The 16,208-nt window shown below is 43.5% G+C and overlaps 1 protein-coding gene across 1 annotated transcript in view; it reads right to left on the bottom strand.

The window, feature by feature from the left end:
- The window catches only part of LOC131261838 (semaphorin-2A-like), a 171,649-nt gene that overhangs the window by 28,668 nt on the left and 126,773 nt on the right, over nucleotides 1–16,208 (bottom strand). The window contains exon 5 of the mRNA XM_058263679.1: nucleotides 4,997–5,104. Within this exon, the coding sequence (XP_058119662.1) occupies nucleotides 4,997–5,104 (108 nt within the window). The remainder of the gene's footprint in view (nucleotides 1–4,996; nucleotides 5,105–16,208) is intronic.

The raw sequence follows: 16,208 nt of genomic DNA, 5'->3' as shown, positions 1-16,208 counted from the left end.
TGTGAAAAAATGGAGGAGAGTGACAAAGTCGCCGGTATGTTTGGTCGCGACATAAATATTGGATGAAATTTCAAACCAAGCTTGCTTGAAATTTTAGAACGAACGAAAAAAAATCCCGGCTAAGCATTGAAAATGCCAAATAAATACCGGGAAATAAAAGCTCCGCTTTTTACCAGCTCTACCTCGGGGGTTGCTCTTGTTTCCATTTTTTGCCGCTTTCCCCACAATCGTTAGCGTTTGATTATGTAGCGCGAGTGAAAATAGAATGAACAACAACGGACGAAGGATTGAACATTTTAACGCATCAATCCGGTGGACAAGGAAGGCCCCTCCATAGGCCGGTGCACAATGAGGAAAATCGAAAACGTTGGCAAAATTTGCTGTCCGCAACCAAAACATTCTCCTATATCCTAAAAAAAAGTTGGGTGAACGAACGTTCGAAAAAGTGTTTGTAAAATATTTCAAATCAATGAATGAGTTTTGCACAATTGTTCAACGCGTTTAGGTTTGGCCACGATTCGGTTATTTTTGAATGAATTTCCCGACCAAAATCATCGTCCACTAGGGCTAATATTTACGCTCCTTGTGTCCCCCCTCCGTCGTGTCGTGTCGTCCTGAAGGAAGTTTTGAATAAATATTGATAAAAGATAACATACCGTACATATTCATTTGGAACGCCAGAAGCTGCGACGGATTTATTTGTAAACGAAACATTAAAAAATAAATAGCGAAAATGTCGAGGTTTTCACGATGAAAACACTATCGTACTCTGGATGCATGATGTTTTGTTTACACGGAAATCACATTTTGTTTGCTTAATTTAAGGCACCGGTTATTGTATTTCTTTTCATAACACACCAACCCTAGGGGAAAACATTTCCCCCGAATGTTTTAGTTGGATTGTTGCCACCGGAGAGTCGAGTATTGGTTTTGTTTTCTTTTAAAAAAAAGGCGCGGAAAACTACACGCGACAATTCGATCATAGGCATGGGTGGCCACCACATGGAGGAGGAAAATACCGACCTGTTTTCCTCCGGAAAGTATTCGTTTCGGTCGATTTCGGCTGGTGTCTGGCATGCTCGCACGGAATGGAATGGATTCTCCGACGCAAGATTAAACCATAAATTTTCCGGCCCAACTGGATCCATCCGTTGACAGTACCTGCACACCACGTCGTAGGGCTTCGGTTCGTTCCATTCTTTTGCGCGACATCGTTATTGTGTGCCGTGGGCCGATTGAATTTTGGAGCGCGTTTGTCGAGCGAGAAGAAGTGAGTGATAAATTAAAAACTGCATCTCAAATGAATCACGTCCGGTGCAGATTGCGACTGTCACTGTTCCGTCAGGCCATCTGGACAGCTAGTGGCAGCATCCGTACGAGCCAAGGGAAATGGATAAGCAATAACACCGGCTCACTTTGGATCCATTCGGTTGACTTTCTTCACGTTTACTAGAACTAGAACTAGGTTCAAACTAGAAAACCGTCAAGATAAAATATTGTATTGAGTTCATTCGTGAACATTTTCCATCCTCATGTTAAAGTATACACAGTTTTTAAACGCCTTCGAACTTAAAGTATGCTCCAGAGAGAAGTTAACGAATTGTGAGACTCGTGCTCGCAAATGAATTACGTTTATCCTGGCCTGGTAAGAGCATCGTTTAATCTACCCTAAAGCCTTAAAAAAAAGTACGTCATTCATTTCGTAGACGGAACTCAATCAATCTTGGTCCGGTGGACCTTTTTTGTTCATAATTTACTTTAGAGAAAAGAATACCAGACGGTAGTTGCTTTCCACAGTGAAAAGCCACAGCTCCGTTCAGCTTAAAAGATGCCGAACCATCGAAGGGGGGTTCATAAGGGGGTCCTACGCAACGTGTGCATTTAATGGGATCGGATGTCACGGAGCAAAAGACAAAGGGCTCGAGAGAGTTGGTAATTAAAAGCAGTTTGCTAAGGCTCGATCGATTAATTACTCACGCTTCATTACATTTGATGTTTTTCAGTTTTTCCTTGCCCTGCACCAAGCAGACCTCCCCGAGAGATGGTCTTGGGCAGATCCATTTCCTTCTCTCTTTTTTTTCTCCTCTGAAAACCGATAACGACTATTTCTGCGAACTCAGTCATTTCCAACCCCAGCGAGCGCGTCAAACTGGCAAAAGTTATCGCCCCGGGGTAAAAGTGGAAACAATTGTACTTGAGCCAACCGGCGGCAGAAGTTTTCCACTTGATTGAGTTTTCGATGCTCGAAAGTTGCACTTACTACTGTCGCCAGTTGATGATGAAGGCAAATGCGCGTAACTCTTTCGCAAAAGCCCAACCAACCATCCACATGCCTGGCAAGCCTAAGCGAGTTTACCATTTCAGGACCCACATGTTCGATGGAGTATGGGCGGGTGAAAAGGGGGGTGTACGGAAAATGAAAACCATTGGTAGCAATCGTTAACTGAGGGAAACCTAAATGCCGTTCTGAAAATCCATTACCAATGCAATCGACCATAACGGTACGATAATGCTGTCGCTAGCGAGGAAATGTTTGAAGAACGAAAAGAATTGAAAAACAAACACAAAAGGAAAAATTCATAACTTCATCGAAATAAACAGTTTAATTCTTAGTTAGTCGTACTCTATTTTTGAGACCAAGACATGCAACAGATTATTTGTAAACCTTATTCCACAAAAGTTCTCAGTTTTCTAAAAAAAATTCTATCCTCAAATGTTCTAGGAGTTTATATTAAAGTTGACTGCGACGATGTTTCCGTTTCTTAATTAGATTTTCGGTTTAATGGTTCCAGATACTGCAGACTGTTTAATGTAGACAAACCGATTAAAGCACGGACGCGTTAGACGAGCGATGAGTTTTCCCTTCACTTTTTGACACGTTTTCTTGCCAAAGATTTCCTTCCTTTTCCCTTAGGGAGCGATATGCATCAGTCAGTGACGCTTCAAGGAAAAAAAAACGATGACAAGAAACTCGCACCATGGACAGCAATGTAATGCTACACGGAAATACCGTTTGACGCATAATCTGGACTAGCTTTTACGATTTTTAAATAATCCCACTTACATAATAGGTTTCACGCCTCGTTCGCGTTCGCGGCCTAGAGATTGACACGCCATTCGCGCAGTGCGCTCGATTGGAAGGAAAACGCATTTCCCGGATGAAAGCTTCGCCCGCATACGAAACGGAAGACGGCCACAAGCGCCGACGAAAGGGCAGGGGGCGGCTTAATGAGCCTATAATCTTTGATGGATGTTGACACTTCGGGCGTTAACGGTTTATAGTGGTGTCGCGCAAAAGTCGCAGCCGACTTTCAGACGTGAAGAACGGAATGCGGCTTACGACTTGACGCGGAAAGGCAAGACGATTCGCTGATGAGTTAAATTTTGTAATTTAATTTAATGTAAATGACATTAAGAGCAGTGCGCGCTAGCGGACCCTAGAGCCGGAGGGTACCGTTGTTGCTTCTTTGAGGACACTTTCATTAAGGAAATACCGTGTCGTAATCGTAGACTGCAGATAGAGGCGCGCCTTTCAATTTTGGGATTTTTCCTACGAAGGGAGCTTCTTACTATTGATCGCTCGAGGAATCTTTTGTTACAGAACAGCTTCATTATTTCGACGCAATCACTGAACGGTGCACGAGTAGTCTGTCCTTGTGTTGCCAATCGATCCGGGAAATTCAAGCACTGTTCCCGAGTGGAGAAAAACGGAAAAGAATCAAAAAGCGAAAATCTGCAAACCGAGTTGCGGGGATACGCGTTAACCGAGGGGTTGTTTTAAAGTTTTAATGCCTCCCGGAATTATGGGAGTTGTCGACACACCACCTCCTCCACAAGCAGCCGAGGTTAATTGGGGTTTAAGATGGCGTCGCTCGGGGTTTGGCACAGAGGTGTCGTTTTTTGGGGGGTGCTACTGCCAACAAATTTGTGCGACACGAAACCAGGTAGCATGTGTGTGGGAGAGGGGGTGGCGTACATTAGAATTTCCGGCTTTATTCAAAAAACCCTAAACAAACCGTGCTGTGGCTTGGGGAAAGAATGGACACACAATAAAGCAAGCGTCTGGCGGGAGCGCCCCCTCGGGAAAAGGGCGGCCCAGCTTTGAAACAATAACATTATAATCACGAGTACGGCGGTTGACCGGCACCGGTTTAGAGTGCGGGGGTGTGTACGATAATGCTATTAAATTGTTCCATAAAAATCCTCCGGGAGGGGTCGTGCGAAAAGAGGACATTGTTAATTTTTATGCACGCCATTATGGCGCGAGTGGATGCGAGGAAAAGCTTTAAAAGCCATCATCAGCATACGCTAATTCCCAACCGTGGGCTCATCTGTCTTTTCAACGATGTCCCTTACCGAGAGCGAGCCCCTTACTTTTAAGGTGAGCCAACCCCAGCTGGCAGGTCCGTGTTTTAACTGCCTTCTGCTAAAACCATCCACCGGAGATGCATTTTTCCGGGAAACCACGTGAATGTTTAGAAGGTTTTGTTGCGAAACCGCGGATTATAAACGCGGGTGCTGGGAAACGCTCGACGGTTGGAGAAGGTTAAGAGGAGTAGAAGAGCAGCCATCAGGAACTGTTGACAATGGCTTAGTTGAGTGGACTCAAAAAAAAAAAACGACTTTTTTTTGTCAATTTTTAAAACACCGCACCAGGAAAAGCTCCAACTGCTGGAGAATGGAGGTCTGTAAAACAAAGCGACGCAGATTTTCCACGGTTTCCCCGAACAATACAGACGAAGATGGTCCTCCAGTGTGACGGTACAGCGATCGTACGTTTCTCCTCACTCGGGGTCTCACTTCATAACGCCCTCACTCGATAATGGAGAGAAGCCATCCTTTCGCGACCTTTCGAAATGTTAATTGTACTTTCACTTTAGCCGATTATGACTGGCTATTATTATGGTTCTACCTCGGCACAAATGGGTTCTTAAGCAGCTTTTACCGCAGCAGTGTTTCAATTTTAATCAACATTTGAGTACCGAATATCACTTACATATATCACCAGATCCTTTGGGTTGTGAGCATTTGTGCCGCAAATGTACAAACGGTTTCCGCTGTCCATTGGTTGAATCACTCGGATATGGTTTTTGCAGTCAAACATCTGAAAGTAGATAAAGAAAAGAAAATTTCAATTAAAACAGGTAGTTCCTATATAATGAAATACGATTTAGACAGAAAAATCAAGCTGCGGATAAATTACCACTATTTCTTGCCTTTAACATTCTACGAGTTGGATATTGGGTTGAAAAAGTATATTTTCTACCAAACAAAAAAGCATAGTAATAAACTTTGGGATATATAGTTTTTTTCCGTGTATTGTATGCAGCATAAAACAGGTAATAATCTACCTAGAAGCGAATATGAACGATAGGCATCAGTAGTAGTCACTTTTTAATACCTTCAAATTGATTTTTATGCTAACTTCGACAGCTTCGTTAGTTGTAACTTTGTCGTCTGCGTTTGGTGGTTTCACTATCATTTTTAATGTTCACCACCATTGACCGAATTGTGCCGCTCGTTCTGCGCCAACTGCAGTTCGAGGCGTTTTCCTCAGACAAACCGGGACACGGCGAGGAATGCTTACGGGCGCTGAAAATTTCCCATCACGGAGAAAGTTTCCAACAATAAACAACACACTAAGCGCAATGCTTTACACAACGCCACCCACTCGTCCGGACAACCCCCGACGTCGAAGCCAAGAGAACCATTTTGCGCTTCGGCTGAGTTTTCCACGCGATCAGTTCTCCCAGGAGCGAGCCGGCTCGCATTTCATTCAACAGCCGCCGCCACCGCCGCACAATATGCTTCCCCACGGGAAAAGAGTACGATAAATATAAATTATACTTTCTCTAATAACTTCAATAAATCCCCCTTTGTTTTCCCGGAGCGCGGGGATGGATGTGTGAGTGAGATGGAATCGGAGGAAACGCTATCCTCCTCGACTCGCGGGTAGAACGGAGGTTGCCCCGACCCCACAGAAGTTACCTGCCCGGAAGCGCCATGTGCATACGGTCTAGTTGCAGCAGGAAAATCACTTCTGCCAGTGACTGCTCGAACGTCGGTAACGTTTCATACGTACGCAGCCAGCTCGACCCTAGTGCGGCACCATGCGCCTCCATCGGGAGCGTCAGATCGCGACCGAGGCGCGTTGCAGCAGTACGTTTTACATCATTCGGGTGTCTTAGGAGTTCGAGGCCCGAGAAATTGTCACTGGCACAGGGTGTATGCTGGGAGACGCGACGAGTAGACGCGGCAACGCGGTAGAGAATTATGAATATTGACGTTGGAATTTATGGGACCTGGCGAAGGAGAAGTTTCTAGCCATCTTTTCCATCTTTATGGTAGTTCTAGGGAGCAGTAAATTTCTCGCTCTGGCCACCACATTCCACCAACGTACACGACCACCGACTTGGTCACCACACGGGAGAGTCGTCCTCCAGGTCGCAGCATTCAGGACAGCTCTCGAGGGGACGTCCAACTCGAAGTCTTAGGATCCATCAGAAAGGTAAGGTACACGAAAGGCGGTTGCTCATCGGTTCTCTCCTCGACGAACGCGCGTTACATGCCGCTGGCACTCGTAGTTCCGGGTAGACTACGCGAGATGTCATATGCGAACACACACTCACGCCAACACACACACACACACTCATAAATTCAAGCAGCTGCGGCAAGTTTCGGGGCTCATAGAAGATTGTGCGATAATTTATAGTAATAACTTTAACAATTAATAACTTGATATGTGCAATTTACCTAATAGAAAATGGCCACATATGAGCGCACCTCCTTCCGGCGTTGCATTAGTGTTGCCATCCGTAAGGTAGCATAGGTGGGAAACGCTGGTGGAAAACTTTGTCCACAGCATGGGGTGCTCGCCTTTCTATTTGGAGATAACTTTAATTGCACAGGAATGTATTTTCTCCCACAGTTCGCTGATAGGGAGAAGACGTCGCAAGGACTTTTTAGTTGGCAAAACGTGATTAACATTAACGATAAACAAGAGTTGCACACGAAACACAGAAAAGATATAGTGTAGCCATACATCAAAGAATAATTAATTTAATGTAGGCTATTTTATAATGAAATACTTATGAAATCTCTTCGAATGTTAAATACATAATAAACATTCTTTGAATTGTAACCACAAACTTAATTTTAAGGGTAACGTTTCATTCGAATTAGAACACACTGTGAAGTAAAATCCATTTGTACAAACGACAACTGTAAGCTAATGTAGAAAATGAGTTAATTTGATACTCTTAATGAAAACACAATAATTATTATAATTATTATAAGAATTAGTATCAAAGCTGGTAAACTATCTAGACGAGAGATAAACAAATTAAACTCATTAGCCTGCGCTAACCTAATGGTGTCCAACGTGTCGGGTCGGGTATGTACGAATACCCTCACGAAACGTCGCCCTTTTATGTTTGTCCAGTAGACACAAGAACATTAGAAGAATAACATTAGCCATCCTTAGACGGGTGGTAGCTAAGACGAAACGTGACTCATCCCTTTTGTTTGGCTCCCAGAGGATTTCCGACCGAGCGGAGAGTGCCAGAAAGAATCCTTTATCATATCCGCTGGGGCAAAACCAGTCGAAGGCAGGGACATATTCTTCGCTCTGTAACGAGAATCTCATTCTTTCACGGCCCTCTTTAATCACGGAGTCGGGTGCATAAATCCAATAAAAATCACAGTAAATCTATTAGGCAAACAAAACGCGCGTCTAGGCGGGGTCGAAGTGAAATGGATATCACTTTACGTGGGCCTCGGTCCATTCGGTCCGGCCCCCCCCGGAACTTCCGGACGAAAGGCGGCCCGAAAAATGGGACCGAGATGGAGCCACTTTCGAACATGCGTAAGACAAATTTCTCCGCCGCGACCATAATTCTTCCTTGAGGCCAAGGGGCCGAGAAAATCAAATCACTGTACATTTTTCTTTGATTTTCCTCCCGGCCGAGCAAAAATGCAGCCTCCGGACATCGGACAGCCGCCGCTCGGTGGCGGACCCATTAAACCAATAATCATAAAATCAGAATGAAGCTAATAACTGTCACTGGCAGAAGCGACTTTCTTGCCGGGAATTGGGGCGACTGCTCCTTTTCCTAAGACACAAACCGTGTAAAAGCCATTATGTAGGCATAAGGGAGACGCCGACAAAGACACTTCTCCAATTTTCCCTTCGCCAGCGCAATTCTTTCTAACACATGTTTACACAGTAGGGAAAAGGCATATATGCATCTTGTCCTCTCTCGCGTTTTCCGTTCACTCGTGATTGTTGTCATAATCATCAACAACGACAAAACGGGGAATGGATAAAAGATTACCGTAGGGAAGATGCGGAGGGAAATGCGCCATAAAGCCATCAAAGCCTGATCGGGTAGGGGATGTGTGATTGATGTTCGAAGTGCAATAGCGCGCGCACTTTGTTCGTGGAGTTTTCTGTGAGTAGCTACAACCATACACAAACCCCATTCCTTAGCACGATTTATCTTGCTTCCTTTTGTAATAATGGCATCAATCTTTCGGAAACCGATGATTGTGCTTCTCGGCTAAGGCAAGTAAAAATCAATCGCAAAATGAAGCTTTAGATGCTCGTGATCCGAACTTATGTTTAACCATGTTTAACAGAAGAAAGGCACAATTTTTTTAAATATAAACGAATGATATATGAAATTTGAAGTTATTAAACTCAGCCATGATTAAACAACAAATTAAATTTGGTTCAGAAATGGTATTTTAATCGAATTAAATCCTCTTCTCAAATGTTTATCGAACACTAGAAAACCCAATAAAAAGCGGAAACCAGCAGTAGCAAATGTATTTCCCTCATTTATCAGATTGTTTATATTTCCCCACGTCCCACGGTCGGAACAACTGGAAGTCGCTTCCCGGAGTGGCCCCCAAAGCTTTCCCACCCGCGGGGGGTAATAAAAGGCGAGTGAATTGTGGCACCCCTTTGACTGAATCATTCGGGGGGTACGAGCGGTTCGAAAAGCATCGCAAGTATCCTTTCCCGATACCTCGGTACTATTATTACATTCGATAAATCACAGCCGTGTCCTTATGCTTCGTCGAACTATCTGTGGACTGCGTATACCTATGTCGGGTTTGTGGCGTATCACCTTTATTGTGTGGCGAGCGTAAAAATAATGCCAGCAGCGATTTCTCCTCCGTGGTGTTCGTGAACAGGTGGAGACATGATAGCCGATAGGTGTGAGTTTGGCAATAACACGAAAAGCACTTTATTCCAAGATCAAATCAATGCCCCTTTGTTCGCTCAGCAAACTCGTAAACTCCAATCGGATCGAAATCCGATGAAGTTTTAAATAAAAACTCGGCAAGGAAAGGACCGGAATGAATGACCACCTGCAACGGAGAAGCTGAGTAGTATGGAGGGGAAAAAGTGTTTGACAGAATTAAACCCTTTTTCATGGACGTTTGAATTAAGGACAAATTTTAACCAGAAAGAGTGTGGCGAAACGTTGGCATCGGTTTACTTTTTCAATGCCATTGCAAATAACGGAGCGTAACATACGGCTGGGTATGACCCGACGAAAAACATGAAATAGCACTAATGGATAAATTCGTTTCACAATTATTTCCATCAAAAGTCTTGTTTCCATACCCCTTTGCAAGTGGCTTTCAAAATTGACGAACCGTTGGACGTTGTGAGTAGTCTCTTCTCAAGGTAAAAGTTTCACACAAATTAAACATTTTTATTTTAGTATAAAAACAATTTACACATATTTAACTGTTGGTTGTTGCATCTAGAAGCATCTCTATATTTGCAGTATTTCCTAGAGGCCTTAAAGTAAAACCATTATGCTTTGTTTATCGTAGTGTTTATTGGAGCTGAGTGCCGAAGAGCGTGCACATAAAATCCACCGCCGTACGTTCGCAAACGTGATTTGTGTGAGGTCGCAACTGCATCTGCAACACCTTCAACGATTTCGTGCAACGTTGTGTTTGTTGCTTGCACTTCAGCCCACTTACTTCCGCGGAGCCACACAGAAATTGCTCGATCACCGTTAGAGAGTATGGATGCAATTTCCCGTCCGGGGAAATTCGCTTCCCGTTTGGAAAGCATGTTTTTTCCCTCCTGCCCCTTTCGATCAGCAAACGGGTGTTGTGTTGTTATGTTGGCAAGTATGTTGCTTGTATAGCTTTTTTCCGTACTTTAGCGGACGGCTAACTTCGAAGTGTTGGTACGGAGATTGGGTGTAGACGATGTTCGATTCTGAAGCTGAAAATTTGAATCGTCATTCACGCTAGCATGTTGTGCTTAAACGTCGGAAAGTGAACGTTAATCGGGTAGGTGTTAGGATTGAAAATAAAGAAAATCAGCTATCGGATTGTTCGGTTCAGCAAACACAGCACAACTTCTGATGTGCTCAAAAGTGATTTACAATAACAGGGGATCAAAAAAAACAAAAACAAAAAAATATGTACATCAAAAACAAACTGTCACCAGCAATACAAGCAATCTAGGAAACTATTTGTTGTTTACACTCAATGCCGGTGGAATCTGTAACCGTGTGTGAGAGTGGAAAAGTCCACACGAGCAGGAAAAAAAATATACAAAAGAAACCGGGTGTGAGCACATTCCGCAGCGAATCAGCTGAGTTATTGCTTCCGGAAATTGGAAACTCGGCGTCGACGACAACTGCATGCATCAACTGTTTATGATGGTTATTAAACTTTCTCCGGCGAGTGTTCGCTCCACAACCGATGCCGCGAATTCTGCACACAACGAAATACGGCTGTCGAGCGGTGGAAGAATCACATGGTTGTTCCAGAATTCCATTCCGGGGTTCTATTTTATTTTCCTCGGCACACATCTCCCGACACACTGGAGGCGAGATTATTTATCCAACTCTGAGACAGCGGAGTGTTGAAGTATATTTTTGAAATATTTCACAGCTGCGGGGACGACATTTTCTGTTTCCCGGAAATTCGCGCCACCAAAGTACGGGAAAAGATGCGAGCTTCCGGAGAGCGTGACACACGTGGTGTGGAAATTGTTTGCTTGAGTGACTTTTCCGCCTTTAATAAACTATCTGCCTTCAGTCAAAACAGTCTGCTTCTGGGTAGTATAGCGTAACGGCAAAGCAAACAGTCAGAACCAATTTGGAAATCAGGTGAACAATCCCCGACATTCGTAAGTGAAACAATCACAAGTCTCCACCGTCTCGACGTCCGGAAGCACGTGAGGTTTACCGAATGCAATAAGCAGGACAGCAGCTTACCCCAGCCGGTTCATGGCACATATGTGTTTGCGGGGGACTAGAAGTTATGAAGTGCGTCTAAAAAGAAGGAAACTTTTTCCCCAACAGTTGGGATAGCGCCGCCTAGGACTTGCCACAGCAACGAAGCTCGCTTTGTCCATGGCTCCAGTCGTGGCAAGTACGTATTGATTGTAATCGACAGCGGGCGGAAACTGTTCACACATTTTCGTTTCCATTCCACGCTTTGACAGCGCAAAAGAAACAAGAATCGATGTCGAAGGAAAGGAAAGTTTAGTTCCAACCCGTTTTTGACAGCCCTGATGTTGGGCCGCCGGGAAAATGGGCAGCTCTTCTATGCGCACGTCAATTTCTGGAAATATTTCCCGGTTCCGTAAGCTGTTCTCCCAAGTACGAAGGGGGGCAAGTCAGTTTATTTTCTCGTTTACACACGACATTGGAGCAGTAACATAGTGGGGTATATTCTAAGTGCGTTCATTCGACCTTAAAGGAAATAATGCACATTGCTTAGTGCACACGTGGCCTGGCGAAACAAACGGGTAAGCACCGAAAAACAATGTATGATACATGCCAGAGCATGAACATCATAATTTGCCAGCTAATCGGCCCTTGGGTGGGGAATGAAAATTGACGCTATTATTTTTTCCAACAATCTTATAACCCAGCCACTTACTTATATGCAACGAAATCCTTGGAGTGTAACTACGAGCAACTACGTTGAATTCGCCCCAGCCGAGTTTTCCATCATATTTAAACAAATGTTATCGACCCCCAACCGTTTCTATCGATTTTTCAACTCCTATTAGGGAGCCGCGACTTCCATCCATTGCATTTTTTTCCTCTTCCCCCTTATCGGGAAAATTGGCGTAATTTTCCATTTTTTGTACACTTAATTAAACACGCGAAGGGTGCATTAGCACATCATAATGCTAATGTAAAAGAAAATCGAATCGACTTCTCGCCAATACACAACACAGTCCAGATGGGGGGAATTGTTGCAAAGGCGGGAAACATTTTAAGCTTGTTCCCTTTCACTAGGTTCCTTCGTTCGGGAGGTGAATGTCTTTCCGGGACGGAATATCAACAGTGGAAAGCTAATAAAAAATGTAAATTGTGGGATAGAGGAGAAGAATAAAAAAAACTGCATCGCAGGAGGACGCCGCCAAAGGCATGTCAAGCTACGACGCAAGGCCTAAATGTGTTTTTAAAAGACTAACTGAGGGTTATGCCTATACTCGCTCTTCCATTGCTGAGTGGTAATTTATTTTAAAGTACGTGCCGAAAACGGAAAATTCTCATTAGACTTCATCAATTGTTACCCCAAACTACTATTTTCGTAATCTCAACTAGCTTGAGTTTGATGTTGATTGAACATATTTTTGGTTCACTTTAAGGTTCTCGTTTTCGGTCCATGAGCGAATATTCATCAAGTACGTGAACCAATTTCTTCGAAAATTTCATTGAATGTCAACGATAGTTACATTAAACCTCGAGAGGTTCATTCTTCGGATAGATTGACGAACAATTCGTTCTGCGATTCAGCTTGTGCAAAGGATTGATTTCGCTACAATCCCTCGAGAAAGGGGAGCGTTGTCAGATTTGATGATTGCCGTCAGCACTCAGTTTACCATGGAGATCAATTCGATAGTCCATCCGAAGACATGTCAACCCAGACGTACGTTCGACGTATCGTTTCAACGTGCAGATAAGGCTCTATAAGAACAAGAACACACGTTTTAAATGAAATAAAACGATGACAAGCTTGCTAGACCATGTTTAAGACGTTGCAAAGAGGAACGTAATAATGGAATATCTATTTCATGCGAGTCAGAACCTCAAGGCAGAGGCAGCAGAACACTGGGGAAAAATACTCAAAACTCGTTACAAAGATTGGAAAGCTTAAACAGTGTCGCCAGTAGTAAGGCACGATATGCAAACAAATTTCGGCTACGGATTTTCCAAAGGGATTTATTCCCATTTCTCGCTATTCAAGAAACTACAAGAAGAGCTACGAAAAACGCCGCATGGCGTCTGTCTTCTTCTCAACGGGAACAATCCACCACATGTTCGAATGAATGAATGCTTCAAATTTGCTGTCCAAAAGTGGAGGTGGTCCTAAGCTTCAAACTAAAAAAAAAAGACCAATAGACCGATGAGCGTTTCCAACTCATCCCGAAGATGGCGAAGAAAACTAAAATGTGTTTGTATGTGACAGAATCCTTCAGGGGGCCCAGAAAATCCGCCACATGTAGAGTGCACGAGTCATATGTTGTTCCCAAACCGATTCGCAACGAAACGACCTGAGAGAGCACAAAACACTCCACCTTGCAGGAGCTTCTCGGGAATGATGAAACAATGAAAGGATACGCCAAGGACAAATCCATCGAAGTCGTGCTATCGGTGATGGTCGAGAAGATGGATAGAAGACGACAATGGTGAAGCGTCTCCAGACGCACGTCAGTCGTTCGAAGGTCGCATGGTCGAGGGAGAAGTTTGATCGGTCCAAGGTTCAGCTATGAGTTGGTGACCTTTCCATGAAGCCAACAATTTTCTTCGCTATCCTTCTTTGTCTGCCTTTGTTGTTGTGCTTGTAGTTTATAGCCTTTTTATAGGACCTTTTCGTTACGAATTCCCAACCCAGCGCGGGAAATCTGCACGTTCCATCTTAGCTACCAGATTATGCAAAGATTTAGCAAGGACCTTTTCGACAAAGCATATTATTGATGCAACGCGCGACGCGGTTAAATCGATTGGGCACTGCACCTGTCCGTCGTTACATGGCCATTCATCGGTTGTTGATCTTTATTGAACGGTTTCGTAAGTATACTGTTTAAAAAGAATGATAGGTGAAACATTAAAAAAGGTATAAAGAATCTACGGAAAATATACGAAAATTAGGACTCAGAAGCCATAGAATAGCTTTCGGGCAGCTTTGAAGATATAAATGAACATACTTTGCGGTCAGACACAATATGAAGCTTGTCTAAAATTTTCTTAAAATTACCTCGAATGAACTGAAAAACAATCTCTTTCGAATTGGTTTTCTTGTGGCGCAAATTAGTTCCTATCCGCGTTAAGAGAAAAGCCAATTAATATTATAAAACTTTTCCAGTGCGCCATGCGTATGGATTCCTCGCGCAGTGGGTTCTCCCGAGAACACCGAAACCATTTATGAGCCAGAGCGTGTACGCACCGTTAGCCCGCGGAAAACATATAAGGCATATTTGCTTTGACCGTCCTCCCTGCTTAACAGGAGGTTCCCTGTTGATGAAGGATGGTAGGCTGCCTGAAGGTAGATCTCGTGCTCGCCGCGCTAATCTTTCATCTTTTCGGTTTCGGAAAATATTTGTTCCGATGTACACGATGCGGTGGGGCGTGGGAAAACCACTTCTCGGAAAGAAATTGAAAAATTTCATAATTAACTTCCTTCGTCACAGGCAGTTAGCTAATCTGCTTCCATTCCAAGTTTCCGCTTCGAGGGAAAAGTTTGGAAAGAATTCCTCTCAACACAAGACTATACCGCCGTGTGTGAGGTGCTGAGGAACTGGATGGTTGCCACAAAATTGGCAGTGGCTTCGCCTGGGGCAGACTACCTCTCATGGCTCATAGGCCAATTTTCGGGCTTTATTACCAGTTTACGGGGAGTGAAGCATATGAACGACGCTGGGATCATTTCTCATTTCGCATCATTTTTCATCTTAGCCTCAAGTCCTGTTTGAAGCCGTTTGAGGCATCAATATGCTGTCAAAAGTCGTCAAAAATTAAGGCCTCTTGATAAGGCAAGAATTCGACTTCTTAATCCAATACTCTCGAGAAATAATTGTAATTGTCTTTTGGTATCATTTTTGAAGGATTCTTTCCGCTGCCGTGCCTACGCGTGTGCTCTTTATTGATGACTGTATGCTAGGTGAGGTTCACAGTTCAAACAGATTTCCACCATATGGGGGGTGTATTCCCTTTAGAGTGGGAGTAAAAAAGGACAGTCTCTACACAGGAATCTTCTTTGTCTAACACGGTGTAGCCAATGATCTTCTGGGTTGAAAGTATTTACGAGAAAAAAGGGGAAACACACTCTTGAGAACATAAATGCCTACGGCTCTAGCACTCCAACGCACAGACACATGCAAGAAGCTCAGAAACAGGATAAACAACATAACCTCCACGGTTTCCTGAAATCTCCTCCTTTCCGCGATTGTACTTTCTTGTGATGGTGGTTGCTTTTGCTAGCTGCATCAACCCCAAGCAAATCCAAAGGAAAGCATACTTCTCGAACGGGCATGTGTGGGTGCGTGTGGTAGAATCCATTCCAATGGCGCACTTTCCCGCAGCCAATTCTCGCTGCCTACAAAGTCGATGAGAAAATGTAATTTATCACAGCGCAAATTGATGGCTTAGGGGCAAACCGAGTCGATGCACGTTACAACCCTAGGAAAATGAAGAGCTCTGCCTCGACAGATCTTAACCGTTTGCTTGAAATTACTTTATAAGCTCTTCTTCATTGCAACCTTCTAACCTGTGGAATCCTTGTGCGTGTGTCTTCATAAACACTCTCGAAAAAGCGTAATTTAACGGTGTAGCAATTATAGATCACCTTGTATGTTAAAGTTAATCATTTATCTAGTATTACAAGTTTTTACTCTTCTATCTTTGATTTTGACGATGATCTATTCAACTATGGGATATTATAACTAACTCAAGTACCGCATTGCCAAAAAGTATTGTATCAAAATTGCTGTACCATTGTAATTGATCTCTAATGTTCAGCAATCATGGTTTTTCTTTTAACGTTTTTCTTCTTAAGTCATCACTGTAAAGAAATATAGGTTAAACAATACATGATCATCGAGGATCTCAAAGCAACGAATGTGGGAGGGCAAAGTTTTATCCATAATGTCAGGAGTTTTACGTACATACGAACCGTAGATAATATTGTTTTTTCTTCTTCTACGGTTGGTA

This window comes from Anopheles coustani, chromosome 2, assembly GCF_943734705.1.
Source record: "Anopheles coustani chromosome 2, idAnoCousDA_361_x.2, whole genome shotgun sequence".
Taxonomy (NCBI): Eukaryota; Metazoa; Arthropoda; class Insecta; order Diptera; family Culicidae; genus Anopheles; species Anopheles coustani.
Note: the sequence above shows the minus strand (reverse complement) of the source record. Positions and strands in the feature narration are given on the sequence as shown.